The 14,916-nt window shown below is 42.5% G+C and overlaps 1 protein-coding gene across 4 annotated transcripts in view; it reads left to right on the top strand.

The window, feature by feature from the left end:
• ctbp1 (C-terminal binding protein 1) overlaps positions 1 to 11,913 on the top strand; it is a 277,705-nt gene extending 265,792 nt beyond the window's left edge. For 3 of the 4 annotated variants that reach the window (XM_031898493.1, XM_012960343.3, XM_012960342.2), the window contains 5 exons: positions 1,156 to 1,370; positions 6,223 to 6,353; positions 6,598 to 6,725; positions 7,626 to 7,743; positions 10,765 to 11,913. In XM_031898493.1, the coding sequence (XP_031754353.1) occupies positions 1,156 to 1,370; positions 6,223 to 6,353; positions 6,598 to 6,725; positions 7,626 to 7,743; positions 10,765 to 10,948 (776 nt within the window). In that variant the 3' untranslated portion in view covers positions 10,949 to 11,913. 4 annotated transcript variants of the gene reach the window in all.
• Positions 11,914 to 14,916: the final 3,003 nt, after the last annotated feature.

Raw genomic sequence — 14,916 nt, 5'->3', positions numbered from 1 at the left:
GCAGATTAATAGCAATTATTAGCCCTAATTTTTAGATTATTATAGCAATTAGCCCCAAATATTGCTCAAACTGACCTTCAAGCTCTGCTTTTACATGCATCTAGCAGAACATATAAGAATTTTTCCCAAATCTCCCCCAAACCAATTTTTAGACTGGGCCTCCCCTGCCTTTGAAGCCCGGCAGTCTGGGAAACACTGGTCTCAGAGAGCCATTAACCAGCTAACTCGCTGGAGGACAGGTTTTTTTTATAAGGCACTAATGCCAAAAGGTGCCACTTTAACTGATTCAGGCTGTTAATGGGTTTCAAAAGAACAGCTATACCTGCCAAAAGAGAGACAGATTTATGTGTGACAGCTTCCTTCTCCCCATGGAGTTCAGCAAGTGGTGAGACTTCACTTATGGCCTCTTCGATGAGCCAAAAAACGGATCATTGGCGTTTGGCCATTCTTATGTTTCACCAAATTGCACAACAAGGTCTCATTACTTTTGCATCACCCCTGTGGCTACCTTAACGCAGAAACACATGCCCATATCTGCTTGCTGGCCCTTTATAGGTGAGATGGGCCCAGTCTGCAGACCTGAGAAGAGGAGGCTCTTAGACTATGTTCTGATGTTTCAGCTGGGAATGTTGGGAGGTATCTGTGCTTGTTATATCGCTCTCCACCCACGTTGTGTTACCTCCTGTGCACACAGTGAGCTGCAAACATTACATTCTGTAGGCTGTGCTGGCAAAATATTATCCAGGTGGCAACCATCGTTGATACCAGCCAGCATTTAGAATTCATTTTGCTGACTGGGTCAGGAATAATAATCCCAAGTTACACTAAACAGACCCAGATGGGTGGGATTCCAATGCATTTCCATGTACACTGATAGTTTGTAAGAGCAATGCTGCAGTGTTGTAGGGTGTCCTCATTGACAAAATACAGTTGTTGGGGGGAGGGGCATCTTTAGGAATGACGGTGTACTTTGGCCTTGTGGTGCTTAGACATTTTTGCACTGCTTTGGGTGTTTGCTTTAGGAGATTTACAAAGCAACAAACCTTGTAGGCATGGCAACACAGTAACCAGTACTGCTACTGACCAAGGTACATTTTTTTTTTTCAAAATATTGCCTTTTAACTCATAAGTCTGTTCTGCTTGGTTATTTTGCAGGGCGGGTTGGTCAAGCAGTGGCGCTGCGGGCAAAAACCTTTGGTTTCAACGTCTATTTCTATGACCCTTACCTCTCAGACGGCATTGAACGTGCGCTTGGCCTCCAGCGGGTCAGCACCCTACAAGACCTCCTGTTCAATAGCGACTGTGTAACCCTGCACTGCAGTTTAAATGAGCACAACCATCACCTTATTAATGACTTTACCATTAAACAGGTACGTTGATCATTCAGAGGCGTATAGTTCAGACCCACAGGTGCCGCAGGCTGCAACGGAACCCTGTTCCTTGGCAATGATAGGGCTGCCTTGTGCCCATTGGTGCTGTGCCCTGTACTTGGAGACAGATGCGAGGTGCAGCGCTCAGTCAGACCCCAAAATACTTTACTTTTCCCTGTAATAATAAAACAGTAGATTTTACATAGACCCAACTAAGATATAATTACCCCTTATTGGGGGCAGAACAGCCCTATTGGGTTTATTTAATGGTTAAATGATTCCCTTTTCTCTGTAATAATAAAACAGTACCTGTACTTGATCCCAACTAAGATATAATTCCCCCTTATTGGGGGCAGAACAGCCCTATTGGGTTTATTTCATGGTTAAATGATTCCCTTTTCTCTGTAATAATAAAACAGTACCTGTACTTGATCCCAACTAAGATATAATTACCCCTTATTGGGGGCAGAACAATCCTATTGGGTTTATTTAATGGTTAAATGATTCCCTTTTCTCTGTAATAATAAAACAGTAGCTGTACTTGATCCCAACTAAGATATAATTACCCCTTATTGGGGGCAGAACAGCCCTATTGGGTTTATTTCATGGTTAAATGATTCCCTTTTCTCTGTAATAATAAAACAGTACCTGTACTTGATCCCAACTAAGATATAATTCCCCCTTATTGGGGGCAGAACAGCCCTATTGGGTTTATTTAATGGTTAAATGATTCCCTTTTCTCTGTAATAATAAAACAGTACCTGTACTTGATCCCAACTAAGATATAATTCCCCCTTATTGGGGGCAGAACAGCCCTACTGGGTTTATTTAATGGTTAAATGATTCCCTTTTCTCTGTAATAATAAAACAGTAGCTGTACTTGATCCCAACTAAGATATAATTACCCCTTATTGGGGGCAGAACAGCCCTATTGGGTTTATTTCATGGTTAAATGATTCCCTTTTCTCTGTAATAATAAAACAGTACCTGTACTTGATCCCAACTAAGATATAATTACCCCTTATTGGGGGCAGAACAGCCCTATTGGGTTTATTTAATGGTTAAATGATTCCCTTTTCTCTGTAATAATAAAACAGTACCTGTACTTGATCCCAACTAAGATATAATTACCCCTTATTGGGTTTATTACATGTCTAAATAATTTCTAGTAGACTTAAGGTAGGGTGATCTAGATTACAGAAAGTTATCAGGAAAACCTCAGGTCCCAAGTAATAGATCCTATAACTGTATAGCCCTGCTTGTGTATGCAGCTCATTAATAGTACATACAGGGGAGCTGTACACAGAAATGCACATAGAAATGTTAAAGCTCATTGCTGCATATGAGCTCTAACACCCGACAGAATTCGACTGCTTAAACAACAGCCGGATTAAATCTGGCAAATGGAACACTGTAAAAGCCGGAAGGCATTGATAAATATGCTGATTCATTAAAACAACAACCTTCCCAACTTTCAGGAATGTCTTACTGGCTATAAGGCTAATGTTGCACGGGGTGCATTTCCCAGGATTCCCCAGTTTGAATTTTAATAAATCTGCCCCACGCTGTGCATTTCGACCCTTTCCGTCGGTTCCACAGCGTTCATTTGCAGGGACTGGTGTGTCAACGCCGTAGCGTTTACGTTTCTGGGTTTCAGCGAATCAGATGCATAGTGGGAACTCATAAAGGGTTAAAGATTTCCACCCCATCTCTTCCAGGCTTAATGTGAAAATAACTGTAGTTTTACTGGTAGGGCTTTTAGGGCAAGTCAGGTATTCTCTAAAGCTCCACTGTATACAATGGGCCGGGTGGGGCTTTGTTTAGACAAGAGATAAAAGAGAAAACAGCCCAGGAGCTGAAGGCAAACACACGCCAGTAAAATCCTCGCATTTTTGGCGTTACTGGGCCTTTAACAGTTTGTGAATACTTTGCATACCAACCGAATGGGAAACGCTGACTTCTCTTGACAAATTCTAAATATAACTTTAACTCCACTGCATGTGTTTATTGGGCAGTTCAGAACTGCTTTTATGCAAAAAAACACGTATTTGGGGGTTACACGCCATTAAACAGAGTCACAGTTGGCGCTATATAAGGAATGATGAATACAATGATGTGTTTCTGTGTCCTACACTCAGCGGAAATGGAGCTTTTCCCATTAGCGTTACTTTGCCGCACACCCCTAGCTGCCATGGCTATTTGGCTCCCTCTAGTGTCTGTAATAGTGGCTGCAGCTTTGTAGGGAAACTCACGTGGCGACTGTACTGGGGCTTAGCAACATGGAATCCTAGTGATATTCTAAGGCAATCTGCCGGTATCTCTTTATTTTATTCTTTGTGGCTTTTGAAATATTTAACCTTATATTCTGCAGATGCTTTCCAGCTTGGAATTTAAACTTTGTGGTTTGAGTGACAGACTGAAAGATGACTAGAAGAGGATCTGAATAGAAAGATAAGGAATAAAACAAAAAAAAACTATAACTATAAAAAAAAAATAGCTACAGGATTATTGTTATTTTAGTGGTTGCCAGGGCAGTGAACCCCCAGCAACCAAATGGCATTCAGGCCGGTTAAAGGCAGAATTGAAAGATAAATGATAAATATGGACCAGCTGCAAATTGTCTCGGCGGTCACTTTCTACATCACATTAAAAGTTAATATTAAGGTGAATGTTTGATTTAAATTCAGCATCTTTAGTAGCCAAATATTTCTCACTATAACTGGCCTTTAAGTTGGACTTTTAGGTGGATCTGTGGAAGCAAATGGACGTTGCCCCAATTCTCAGCCTAACTGGCTCTCAACCTGGGCTTTCAGGCATATCTTAGGGAGCCAAATGCACATTGTCCCAAATTCTCACCCTAACTAGTCTTTAAGTTGGGCTTTCAGGTGTATCTAGGAGAGCCAATAGCTATTATCCATAATTCTCACCCTAACTGGCCATCATGTTGAGCTTTCAGGTGTATCAAGGAGAGCCAATAGCTATTATCCATAATTCTCACCCTAACTGGCCTTCATGTTGAGCTTTCAGGTGTATCAAGGAGAGCCAATAGCTATTATCCATAATTCTCACCCTAACTGGCCTTCATGTTGCGCTTTCAGGTGTATCAAGGAGAGCCAATAGCTATTATCCATAATTCTCACCCTAACTGGCCTTCATGTTGAGCTTTCAGGTGTATCTAGGAGAGCCAATAGCTATTATCCATAATTCTCACCCTAACTGGCCTTCATGTTGAACTTTCAGGTGTATCTAGGAGAGCCAATAGCTATTATCCATAATTCTCACCCTAACTGGCCTTCATGTTGCGCTTTCAGGTGTATCAAGGAGAGCCAATAGCTATTATCCATAATTCTCACCCTAACTGGCCTTCATGTTGCGCTTTCAGGTGTATCTAGGAGAGCCAGTAGCTATTATCCATAATTCTCACCCTAACTGGCCTTCATGTTGAGCTTTCAGGTGTATCTAGGAGAGCCAATAGCTATTATCCATAATTCTCACCCTAACTGGCCTTCATGTTGAGCTTTCAGGTGTATCAAGGAGAGCCAATAGCTATTATCCATAATTCTCACCCTAACTGGCCTTCATGTTGCGCTTTCAGGTGTATCTAGGAGAGCCAATAGCTATTATCCATAATTCTCACCCTAACTGGCCTTCATGTTGCGCTTTCAGGTGTATCAAGGAGAGCCAATAGCTATTATCCATAATTCTCACCCTAACTGGCCTTCATGTTGAACTTTCAGGTGTATCTAGGAGAGCCAATAGCTATTATCCATAATTCTCACCCTAACTGGCCTTAATGTTGAGCTTTCAGGTGTATCTAGGAGAGCCAATAGCTATTATCCATAATTCTCACCCTAACTGGCCTTCATGTTGCGCTTTCAGGTGTATCAAGGAGAGCCATTAGCTATTATCCATAATTCTCACCCTAACTGGCCTTCATGTTGCGCTTTTAGGTGTATCTAGGAGAGCCAGTAGCTATTATCCATAATTCTCACCCTAACTGGCCTTCATGTTGAGCTTTCAGGTGTATCTAGGAGAGCCAATAGCTATTATCCATAATTCTCACCCTAACTGGCCTTCATGTTGAGCTTTCAGGTGTATCAAGGAGAGCCAATAGCTATTATCCATAATTCTCACCCTAACTGGCCTTCATGTTGAGCTTTCAGGTGTATCTAGAAGAGCCAATAGCTATTATCCATAATTCTCACCCTAACTGGCCTTCATGTTGCGCTTTCAGGTGTATCTAGGAGAGCCAATAGCTATTATCCATAATTCTCACCCTAACTGGCCTTCATGTTGCGCTTTCAGGTGTATCTAGGAGAGCAAGTGGCCATTGTCCATAATTCTCACCCTAACTGGCCTTCATGTTGAGCTTTCAGGTGTATCTAGGAGAGCAAGTGGACATTGTCTTTAATTGTCACCATAACTGGGTCCTTGCCACTGCTCCAAGTCAGGCATCTACAACTGGCAGCCGTAGTGATGTTATTTACATTCCAGTCCCACAATCTCAAGATAACCCCTTCTGGTCAACAGCGTAATGTGGTCGCGCTGGTCGCGAGGGCCAGTCTCTCCTCCCCTCCCAACCCTAACCTTGCTGGGGCTGGGAGGAGGGGACTTAGTTACAGTAGACCCCGTGGTCCCCCTTCAACTGCGGGGTCTGCTGTATAGTTACGCCACTGCTTCTGGTGGCAAAATATTGTATTTTCTTTAAGATACAGGAATTCTGACCTTAGTATGTTCATCTTTGGCCACTCCAGGCCTAGGATTAGTAAGTACTGAGCGCACTTTGTATACTGTTTGCATTCATATGGCTGTGTATGTTTGTGCCACTGACACGCTGTGCTTGTACCTGCAGATGAGGCAGGGTGCCTTCTTAGTGAACACGGCACGAGGTGGCTTGGTGGATGAGAAGGCACTGGCGCAGGCCCTAAAGGAGGGCAGGATACGAGGAGCGGCATTAGATGTACATGAGTCGGAACCTTTCAGGTACAGTGCATTGTGCCCTAATGATCATAGGTTGGAATATGACATAGATTTATAAGGCTGCCCGGTCTTACATCGGATACTGTCATCAAATCATTATATAATAACAACCATTGATTTGTTATGCAGACTTGCAGTAGTGTTTCAGCTTTCCTATACTTACAACTTACATTGCCTCGGCTAATAATCTCGTTGGCACTAAGTAACTAAGTAACACAAAAAATTCACTGTTTTCTTTTACACGCAGCTTCAGCCAGGGTGCTCTTAAAGATGCGCCAAACCTCATCTGTACGCCACACGCGGCTTGGTACAGCGAGCAAGCGTCCATAGAGATGCGGGAGGAAGCAGCAAGGGAAATCCGCAGGGCAATTACTGGTGGGTGACTCTATGTGCTTATTTCTCCCACCGTTTCACCCAAACAGCCCCTAAAGGGTTCCACACATGCAAAAAGGAACAGCTCAAAGCTTTACTTTAAACTGCTTCTAACGACTGTCCCAGGAGTTTGTGGTGGGTCTGGAGTAGATCAGGACATCATGGGCATGGATGATGTTCTCAATTTTCCATTTCCATTTTTGAAATGGTGGTAGGAAAACTCCCGGTGGGCCCAGGTGCCAGTGGGCCCTTCTGTTCATCACCATCTGGCCTACTTCATGGTCATTCCCTATTTCTGTATGGGAACAAAGAGGAGGAATAGATTGGAGGATAGAGAGACAGATGCTAGCATGTAAATAAGAGAGACTTGGAGAACTAAGTGGTTGGGCGAGGAAAGGAGGAAAAATAGTTTGTAGAGTGGGCCCTTGGTGGGCCCTTGGTCTAAGGTTTTGTGTCTGTACCGTCCCAAGGCACCCACAGCCCTTTAGCAGGGAAGATCTGTGCCCCCAGTAGCCCCCCATCTTCTTTTCTGCTGATTCACTGCACATACTCTGTGCTGTTGTCACTTACCTGAGCTTAGGGATCGACGCACAATATACTGTGTATACATATATATAGTATAAAATTAAATATTAACATATGGAACTCCTTGCACATAGTGCCCTATTTGTATTCCAACTAGACCCAAGGAATTCAGGGCAGTAAGGTGTAATAATAGTGGTGCTGCTGGATGGGCAGAACCAGCAAATGGATCATTAACATCGTATTCTCTGGGGAAAGGCAAATATAATGGGTTTCTGACTTCTTATGGTCCCATATCTGTGTTATACTTCTTTAAATAGGATATTAACAGAATCCAACTCCAACAAGTATAATCATTATTGTATTGTCATTGTCACACAGGTCGCATTCCTGACAGCCTGAAAAACTGTGTCAATAAAGATCACTTAACTGCAGCAACACATTGGGCCAGCATGGATCCTGGGGTTGTTCATCCAGAGCTCAATGGTGGTGCCTACAGGTAAACATGGCTATTTCCCAGTTTTTAGATAAATAGAGACACGGTATGCGCCACTCTGCTGCAGAACCCAGCCGTGATATGGGCTAATGCGGCAATGGCTGCTGAACTTTTGAGCGTCATGTAGCCTTCACAGGCAGATCCCGACTGCAGTAAATATTAGGTCTTTATTGCCCAACATACATTGTGGGCTCTTCTTACCCCAGGTATTAATACAACTTGATGTCCTCCCACTCTTTGAAAACATTAAGAGGTTCTTCATTGTAGTTGACGTACTACATCCTCCAGATTTCACAAATAAAAGAATGGATTCACTCCAGAGATCCAAGCAAGTTATCCACTTGTGTCTGTTGGATATTGCACTACATGTTTTGGTGCTTAGCCTTAAGCACCTGACAAAGGATCAGTTGGATCTGGAACATGTAAGAGAACATATCACTGACCCTGCTGTATTATCCATTGCAGCAAATAAGTGGTCTCCCCAAATTTCAACTTAATTGGTCTTCAGACAAGCCTTCGAAGTCTAGGATAGCAGAGGTGTATTAACCTTAGATATCATACAAATAGGCCTTTGAAGGTGCCCAATTTTTAAATCTGCGCCCCCTGGGTGGGGAAGCATCTCCCACAGTGGGGACTGTCTGACATAAATGGGTTTCCACAAAAAAAAATGTCCATTTTGAATAATCAGCACTGATGGGGCTGGAGCAGAAGTTGTTGGGGGACGACACATAGATCAAAGAGGAGCCGGTATGATTGGAGAGAACTGAATAGGTTGCCGAAGCTTAAACCAAAGAATCTTTGTGCACAGTCTTCCCTCCCCCGAACATAATGAGCTTGGGCTCCTTCACAATAGCAGAGCTGATAATCATCATCATTTATTAATATAACACCAACAAATTTTCTCACAAGCACGGCCCTCTGGCCCCATTTTTATTTTCTAACCCTTGTTTTCTTAATTATTGTAAGTGCATCACCAGCCCCACAGCAGTCTCTGCAACACAAAATAGTTCCTCTGACATTATCACATTAGGCAGCTCCTAAAGATACGATTGGGTTGAGGTGGCCACACACCAGATGGTGTAAGCTGCTGATTTAGAATACTTTTTTTTAGAATGCTAAGGATACTGGGAACTGTAGTTTACAACCATTCCAAGGCTGCCAGTTTCCCACCCCTGATCTAGGGGGGTAATATAGATCCCTCGTCTCCATGCTACGTTATTTGTGCTCTCTGGCGCCCAAGATTATGAGAACCATTTAGATGCCCTTATCTTTCCTTCTCAGTTATGACTTATCCCTGGCATTATCCTGGGCCTTAAATGGGATTTACTGCATCACGTGGGCAAACGCTGCTACCTCTCCATGTAACTGCAGCGAGAGATAAGGAGCAGATTGATCACTTTCATGTTTAATATGCTAATAGACTTTCTGCAACGTGAAACCGGCTCACTCTGTATGCCGTGCCGCTGTGCCGAGCCAGAGCCCATACCCCCCCAAACACACACATTGTTATTTTTATTTCCCATCATAATGACACAATGGTATTATATGGCCGTCAGTGGGATTGTGTCCCTTCTTATCTGCCACCAATCGGGCTCATCATACTGCAAAGTGACCTTTATTGCAACATTAACAGGTAGATGTTTCCTAAATCTGCACATTTGTTATGGGAACATCTTCATTCAATAACAATGGAAACCGAAATGAGTGTAATTACAGCACGTTAAATGGCCGGGAATATTGATCCAGGAAACACAATGAGAAGTTACTGTCACAGTAGCACAGTGTGGGGTATATTATCATTCAGCTGCTCAGGGTTTGGCTAGTATCAGACTGGGCCAGGGCCCCACCAGAATACCCTAAAGCTGGCCATACACGCACCGATAATATCGTACGAAACCTCGCAGGAAGCTGCTGATATTGGTCGACTCGCTGATCAGACGGGTTAAAAGATTTTGATTGGGTGCCATAGAAGGCACCTGAGAAAAATCTGCCTTCAGGGCTGAATCAGCAGAAAGAGGTAGAAATCCTATTGTTTCTACCTCCTTATCTGCCGTTTCAGCCCTGAACGTGGCAGTTTGGAACGATCTTTCGTGCGACCGATGGTGCAAACTAGTTTTCTCCTCTTCACACTCAACCTCTTTATTCTCTTAATCTCTTTTCTTTACACACTATAATCTGTTCTTCCATGTATTTACTTGTACCTAGCACTGGCTATCAAATAGACAGAATGCTTAGGAGCACAAAGGCCCATTGGGAGTTTTCCCGCTATAACTGAGCCAGTCTGACACCAATAACAAACACAGTTCACCAAATGTTATCAAGTAAAAACACATGAGGTACAAACATGCCTGGGGCAATTACCTAAGAATTAAGAAAGAAAAATCTGAAGCAAATAAAGTATATTTAAGAAAGTAGATCACCTTAATGAAGAAGCTAAAAAAAAGGGCCAACTAAACCCTCCAATGGAAAGCCTGCTATTGTTAGCCTCCCTAAACAAAAATGCCCCCCTTTTCCTAAAATTGGATGTTTCCCTCAAGAAAAATACAACATAGCACTAAACCACGCCATAGAGCACTGGTAGGGCCGTGGGTGCTGGAGCCAAGTCTAAAGGCCAATTATAGTAAGATTTGTGATGAAATCTTGTTTCCTTGATGTACCTGAGCCCAGTTTTAGCATCATTAGGGTGAGATACAGGGGGGTAAAACATAATTGCAGCTGTGGCTGAATGACTGATGCAACAATATTTTCCTATATCTGTTTTATCTTGTTATGAATTAAGGGAACCCAGACCTGAAGGTTGACTTCAAGTGAAAAGTCTTAGAACCTTTTCCAGAACAGCAGTGCAGTGCTTAATAGTGTCTGTTAACCAAGGATTCTTCCTTTTGTTGTATTTATGTATTAGCCGCAGTACTTTCACATTAACCCCCCCTGGTGGCTGTTGAGCAGTAGTGCACATACACCCACTGGACTCAAGTTCCTTCCATGCTCATCAAGTGAATGAATGTCCGTGTGCTCTTCTTGCAGATATTCCCAAGGTGTTGTCAGTGTGGCTCCAGCTGGCATCCCGGCAGCGGTAGAAGGTATAGTACCAACTGCTATGCCTTTATCACATGGTCACCCAGCTGTGGTCCACCCACCCCATGCTCCTTCTCCCGGCCAAACCGTCAAACCAGAGGCCGACAGAGACCATCCAAGTGACCAGTTGTAGCCCTCCAGAAAGCGATGAGCATTCCCCCCCGGCATCTAAGGTTTCAACTCCAGAGAAGATAAGAAGAATCTGGATTTTAGGAAAGAGGCAAACATTCTGAACTTACAAGCTGACCTTCATTGTTTTTAGGGACTGGTCCAAATATACAGCATAACGGGAGAAGAAAAGAGAATTTTTGGGACCTTTTTTTCCTCCATATAAAAATTGTAGTTTGTTCCTGTCCAGTGGAATAACTTCACTGTTCTGTGTCCAATGGGTCCTTCGTTACGCAAGAAAAGTTAGTAGTTAATTATATCATGAATGTACTTGTCTGTGTACAGTTTTTAGAACATGAAAACAACAAAGGGTTTGTTCGCTTAGCTATCAACTGGGAATAACATGAGGGAGGCATTCAGCAAACCACTTTTATGGTTCAAAAAAGCTAAAAAAAAAAATTAAAAAAAAATAAATATATATATTATTTTCTTTTATATGTTTAAAATATGCCCAATAAAGCAGTCAGTTGGCAGACTTCTCAGGACAATACGTGATCCCACTTTTTCTTTGGAAGCCACACAGTGCATTGTTTTTCTACCTGCTTGTCTTGTACATTTCTCTTTTTTTAATAATTTAGTAAAAACAGGAATTTTTTTTTTGTGTTCATTTCCCTTATTTTGGCATGGATACCCTCCTATCGGATAACTACGGCAAGAACGAAAACAGGAAAAAAAAAAAACCTAAAGCGGCGTCGTTCTTGTCGCAAAAGTATATATAAATGGTGGTATGCGGGAAATCACGACTACTGAAAGTAGTTCCATTTCATTGCCTACATGAATTCCTTCCTGGTAATGTTGGTAGGCTAGCAATATTTTTATTTTCTTTCTTTTTTTTTTTTTTTTTTTATTGTTTTGGGTCAAGATCATGTTTGTGAGTGTAACCATTTGTATGACTTATTATTTTAAGAAATAAAATCCCAGACAAATACACATTGCTGGCATTCATTTGTGTGTCTTTAATGGAAGTGTAATACAGGGGTTCTGGCGTTGAAATAGATGTTCGTTATCACTATAACTATAGACCCCCCCCCAACAAAAAAAGCACCCTGGCAAGTACAAGACACCTCCTTAGCAACATTTTAGGTTCAATTTAATTCAAACCAGTGCCATATTTAGTTTCGAGGGCTGCCCCCCAAAAGCGGCTGCCCTAGGTACAGGTACTCGGGTACCTACATGTAAATATGGCCCTGATTCAAACTAATATTGAGCCTAAACATGTTGTACAGAGGAGCATGTATATTTATACACCCCCCCCCCCCCCCACCACCAGAATTGCTATTATTTCTCACTATTGGAATGTGAGTCTCTAATGGGGAAACAGTTTTTCAGTGATAGGTGGCCTTTACTGGAACATAGCCATGTGGGTCAGTAACTCATAAGGTACTTACACTGGATTTAAAAAGTCTAGATACCCCTGCAAAATCGGAGGTTTTTGTTTAATAAATAGATTGCAATCTATACAAAGAAGTCAATAACAAATCAGAAAACGTTTATCAGTTGGTTACATCTGGACTTGCCCATTTTTGCCTACTCCTCCCTGCAAAAACTTCAAAAACTGGATCGGGGCTCTGGCTGGGCCATTCCAGAACACTGATCTTCCTTTGGTGAAGCCATTGCTTTGTCAATTTAGATTGATGCTTTGAGTGGTTGTCATGGTGAAAGGTGAAGTTCCTCTTCATCTTCCTTGCAGATGCTTGAAGGTTTTGTGACAAAATAGACTGACACTTAGAGCTATTCATGATTCCATCCAGCCTGACTAAAGCACCAGCTATGCTGCCTCTGCCGTACTTCATTGAGACTATGGTGTTCTTATGATGATGTGCTGTGTTATTTTGGTGGCAAACATACCTTTTAACATTATGGCCAAATAGTTCAACCCTCAACTAGACCATAATACATTTTTGCACATGGTTCTGGGAGACTGGGTATAACTTTTTGCAAAGTTTATCCGGGCTTGGATGTTTTTCTTTGGGAGTAAAGGGTTTTCGTCTTGCTACCCTACCCGACAACCGAGAAGAATATGACTGATTGTTGTCACGTATAGCGAAGTACCAGTACTTGCTCCTTTAATGTTGCTCTAGGCCCCTTGGTGGCCTCCCTGACCAGTTTTCTCCTTGCCTTCTCATCAGTCTTGGAGGGACATCCTGATCTTGGCCATATTTTCTCCACTTGTTGATGACTGTCTTCACCATGCTCCAAGGAATAATGACTTAGATCAGTGCTGTCCAACTGGTGGCCCTCAACCCCCCTCTGTGTGGCCCCCCACCTGTCTGGCTGCTTTGATGGCTTACCTTTGTGTAAACTTTAAATGGTATCAGTACTGAGATAAACTGGCCCCCTGCATAGTTCTCACCTCAGATTCAGGCTGAAATCCCCCTGTATTGTTTAAACATGTAATGCCCTGTGTTGTTCACACCTTTTAATCTCTGCATTGTTAACCCCCTGCAGTGTTCACACCTCAGGCTCAGGCTGTAATCACTCCCCATTTTCACCTATTCACACCTCAGACATTGTAGGTACTGCCTGGGCTATACTGCCTGTGTGTATGGCACACACAGGAAACATAGAGTAGGCAGATTATGGCACATAGCATAGGGCAGGCAGAGTATGTCTGTGGGAGGTGAACCTGGCAGGGGTTTGTTGTGGGTTTGTTAGCAGTTGGAAATAGACATTAAATGGTCGCTAATGTGTGTAATTATGTACTGGGGGTTGCTCTGCTATCCACAGGGGAGGAGGAGGCATATGGATTTAAGGGTATATCTTAATATGACATAATATAATTCTTTCACATATGAATGACAGTTGATATCCTCGCTGTAAGGACCAAGCATTTGGGATTTTGCTGTGCTACCACCATTGTGATTAAATAGGTGTGGTTTGAAGTGGGTGTAGTTTATAAAGGGGGAGTGGTCAAAACTGGCTTCCATTAGCGGCCCTCCACCATGTATGATAGAGAAATTCCGGCCCTTGGCACCACAGAAGTTGGACAGCACTGATACTTTTTTTGTACCACTGTCCTTATTGATACCTTTGAATGATGAGATCCCTACATGTTTTGAAAGTTCTTTGCTGACCATGGCTTTTGGAGTATGAGACCAACAGGAATTATCCTACAGGAGCAGCCTAACTTTACCTGTGCTCAATCAGGGCCACTTTAATTGGGCTCAGGTGTATACTAACTACTATTTGAGATAAGAATTAACTTCCAACAGGATTTATCTAAACAAAAACCTGCCATTTTGCATGTGTGTGTAGACTTTTTATCTCCAGTGTATGGAGCATAGGCAGGAGCTGAGGGATTGGCTGGGTGATATAAAAAAGTGAGAAAGAGCCATTGTTGTTGCCACGTGCTTAGTATAGTGGAATAGGTCTTAGGTATACCGAAACAAGTTTGGATATTCAATTTCAAGATAAACAAATAATCACTGACAAAAAAAATTTCACTGACTTTAAAGTTACATGGTTTTCATTGTACAGCCGAACCAGATCTGATCTACTAGGCTTCAGCCAAATCCTGCAAAAAACCCATATTCCATCATGCCAAGCCCCTTGTTTGCTAAGCTGCCCCTGCTGTTGGCTTCTGGTAAGGCATGCTATGGCCAGACACCTCAAAATAAAGGCAGCCCAGATTTGTTCATGTGGGTGGGCTGATTTCAGCCAAACTGCCCATCATCTGATCATAATCGTAAGATTGGGGATTGGTTTTGACAGACCCTTTGCATTACAAGATCATGGGATGGTCTGCCAAAACCAATCTGGCCTGATGATTACACACAGAGGGTGAAGATTTCATCATGTCAGTAGTTGCATTAGAAGGTGTCAAGCACTGAACAAACAGGACAATAGACCATAGCCACCTGTGTGCCTGTCCAGTTATGTGATACTCATAATATCCATTATTTATATAGCACTGACATACAGCACCAAATATCA

This window comes from Xenopus tropicalis, chromosome 1 (genome assembly GCF_000004195.4).
Source record: "Xenopus tropicalis strain Nigerian chromosome 1, UCB_Xtro_10.0, whole genome shotgun sequence".
NCBI lineage: Eukaryota > Metazoa > Chordata > Amphibia > Anura > Pipidae > Xenopus > Xenopus tropicalis.
Note: the sequence above shows the minus strand (reverse complement) of the source record. Positions and strands in the feature narration are given on the sequence as shown.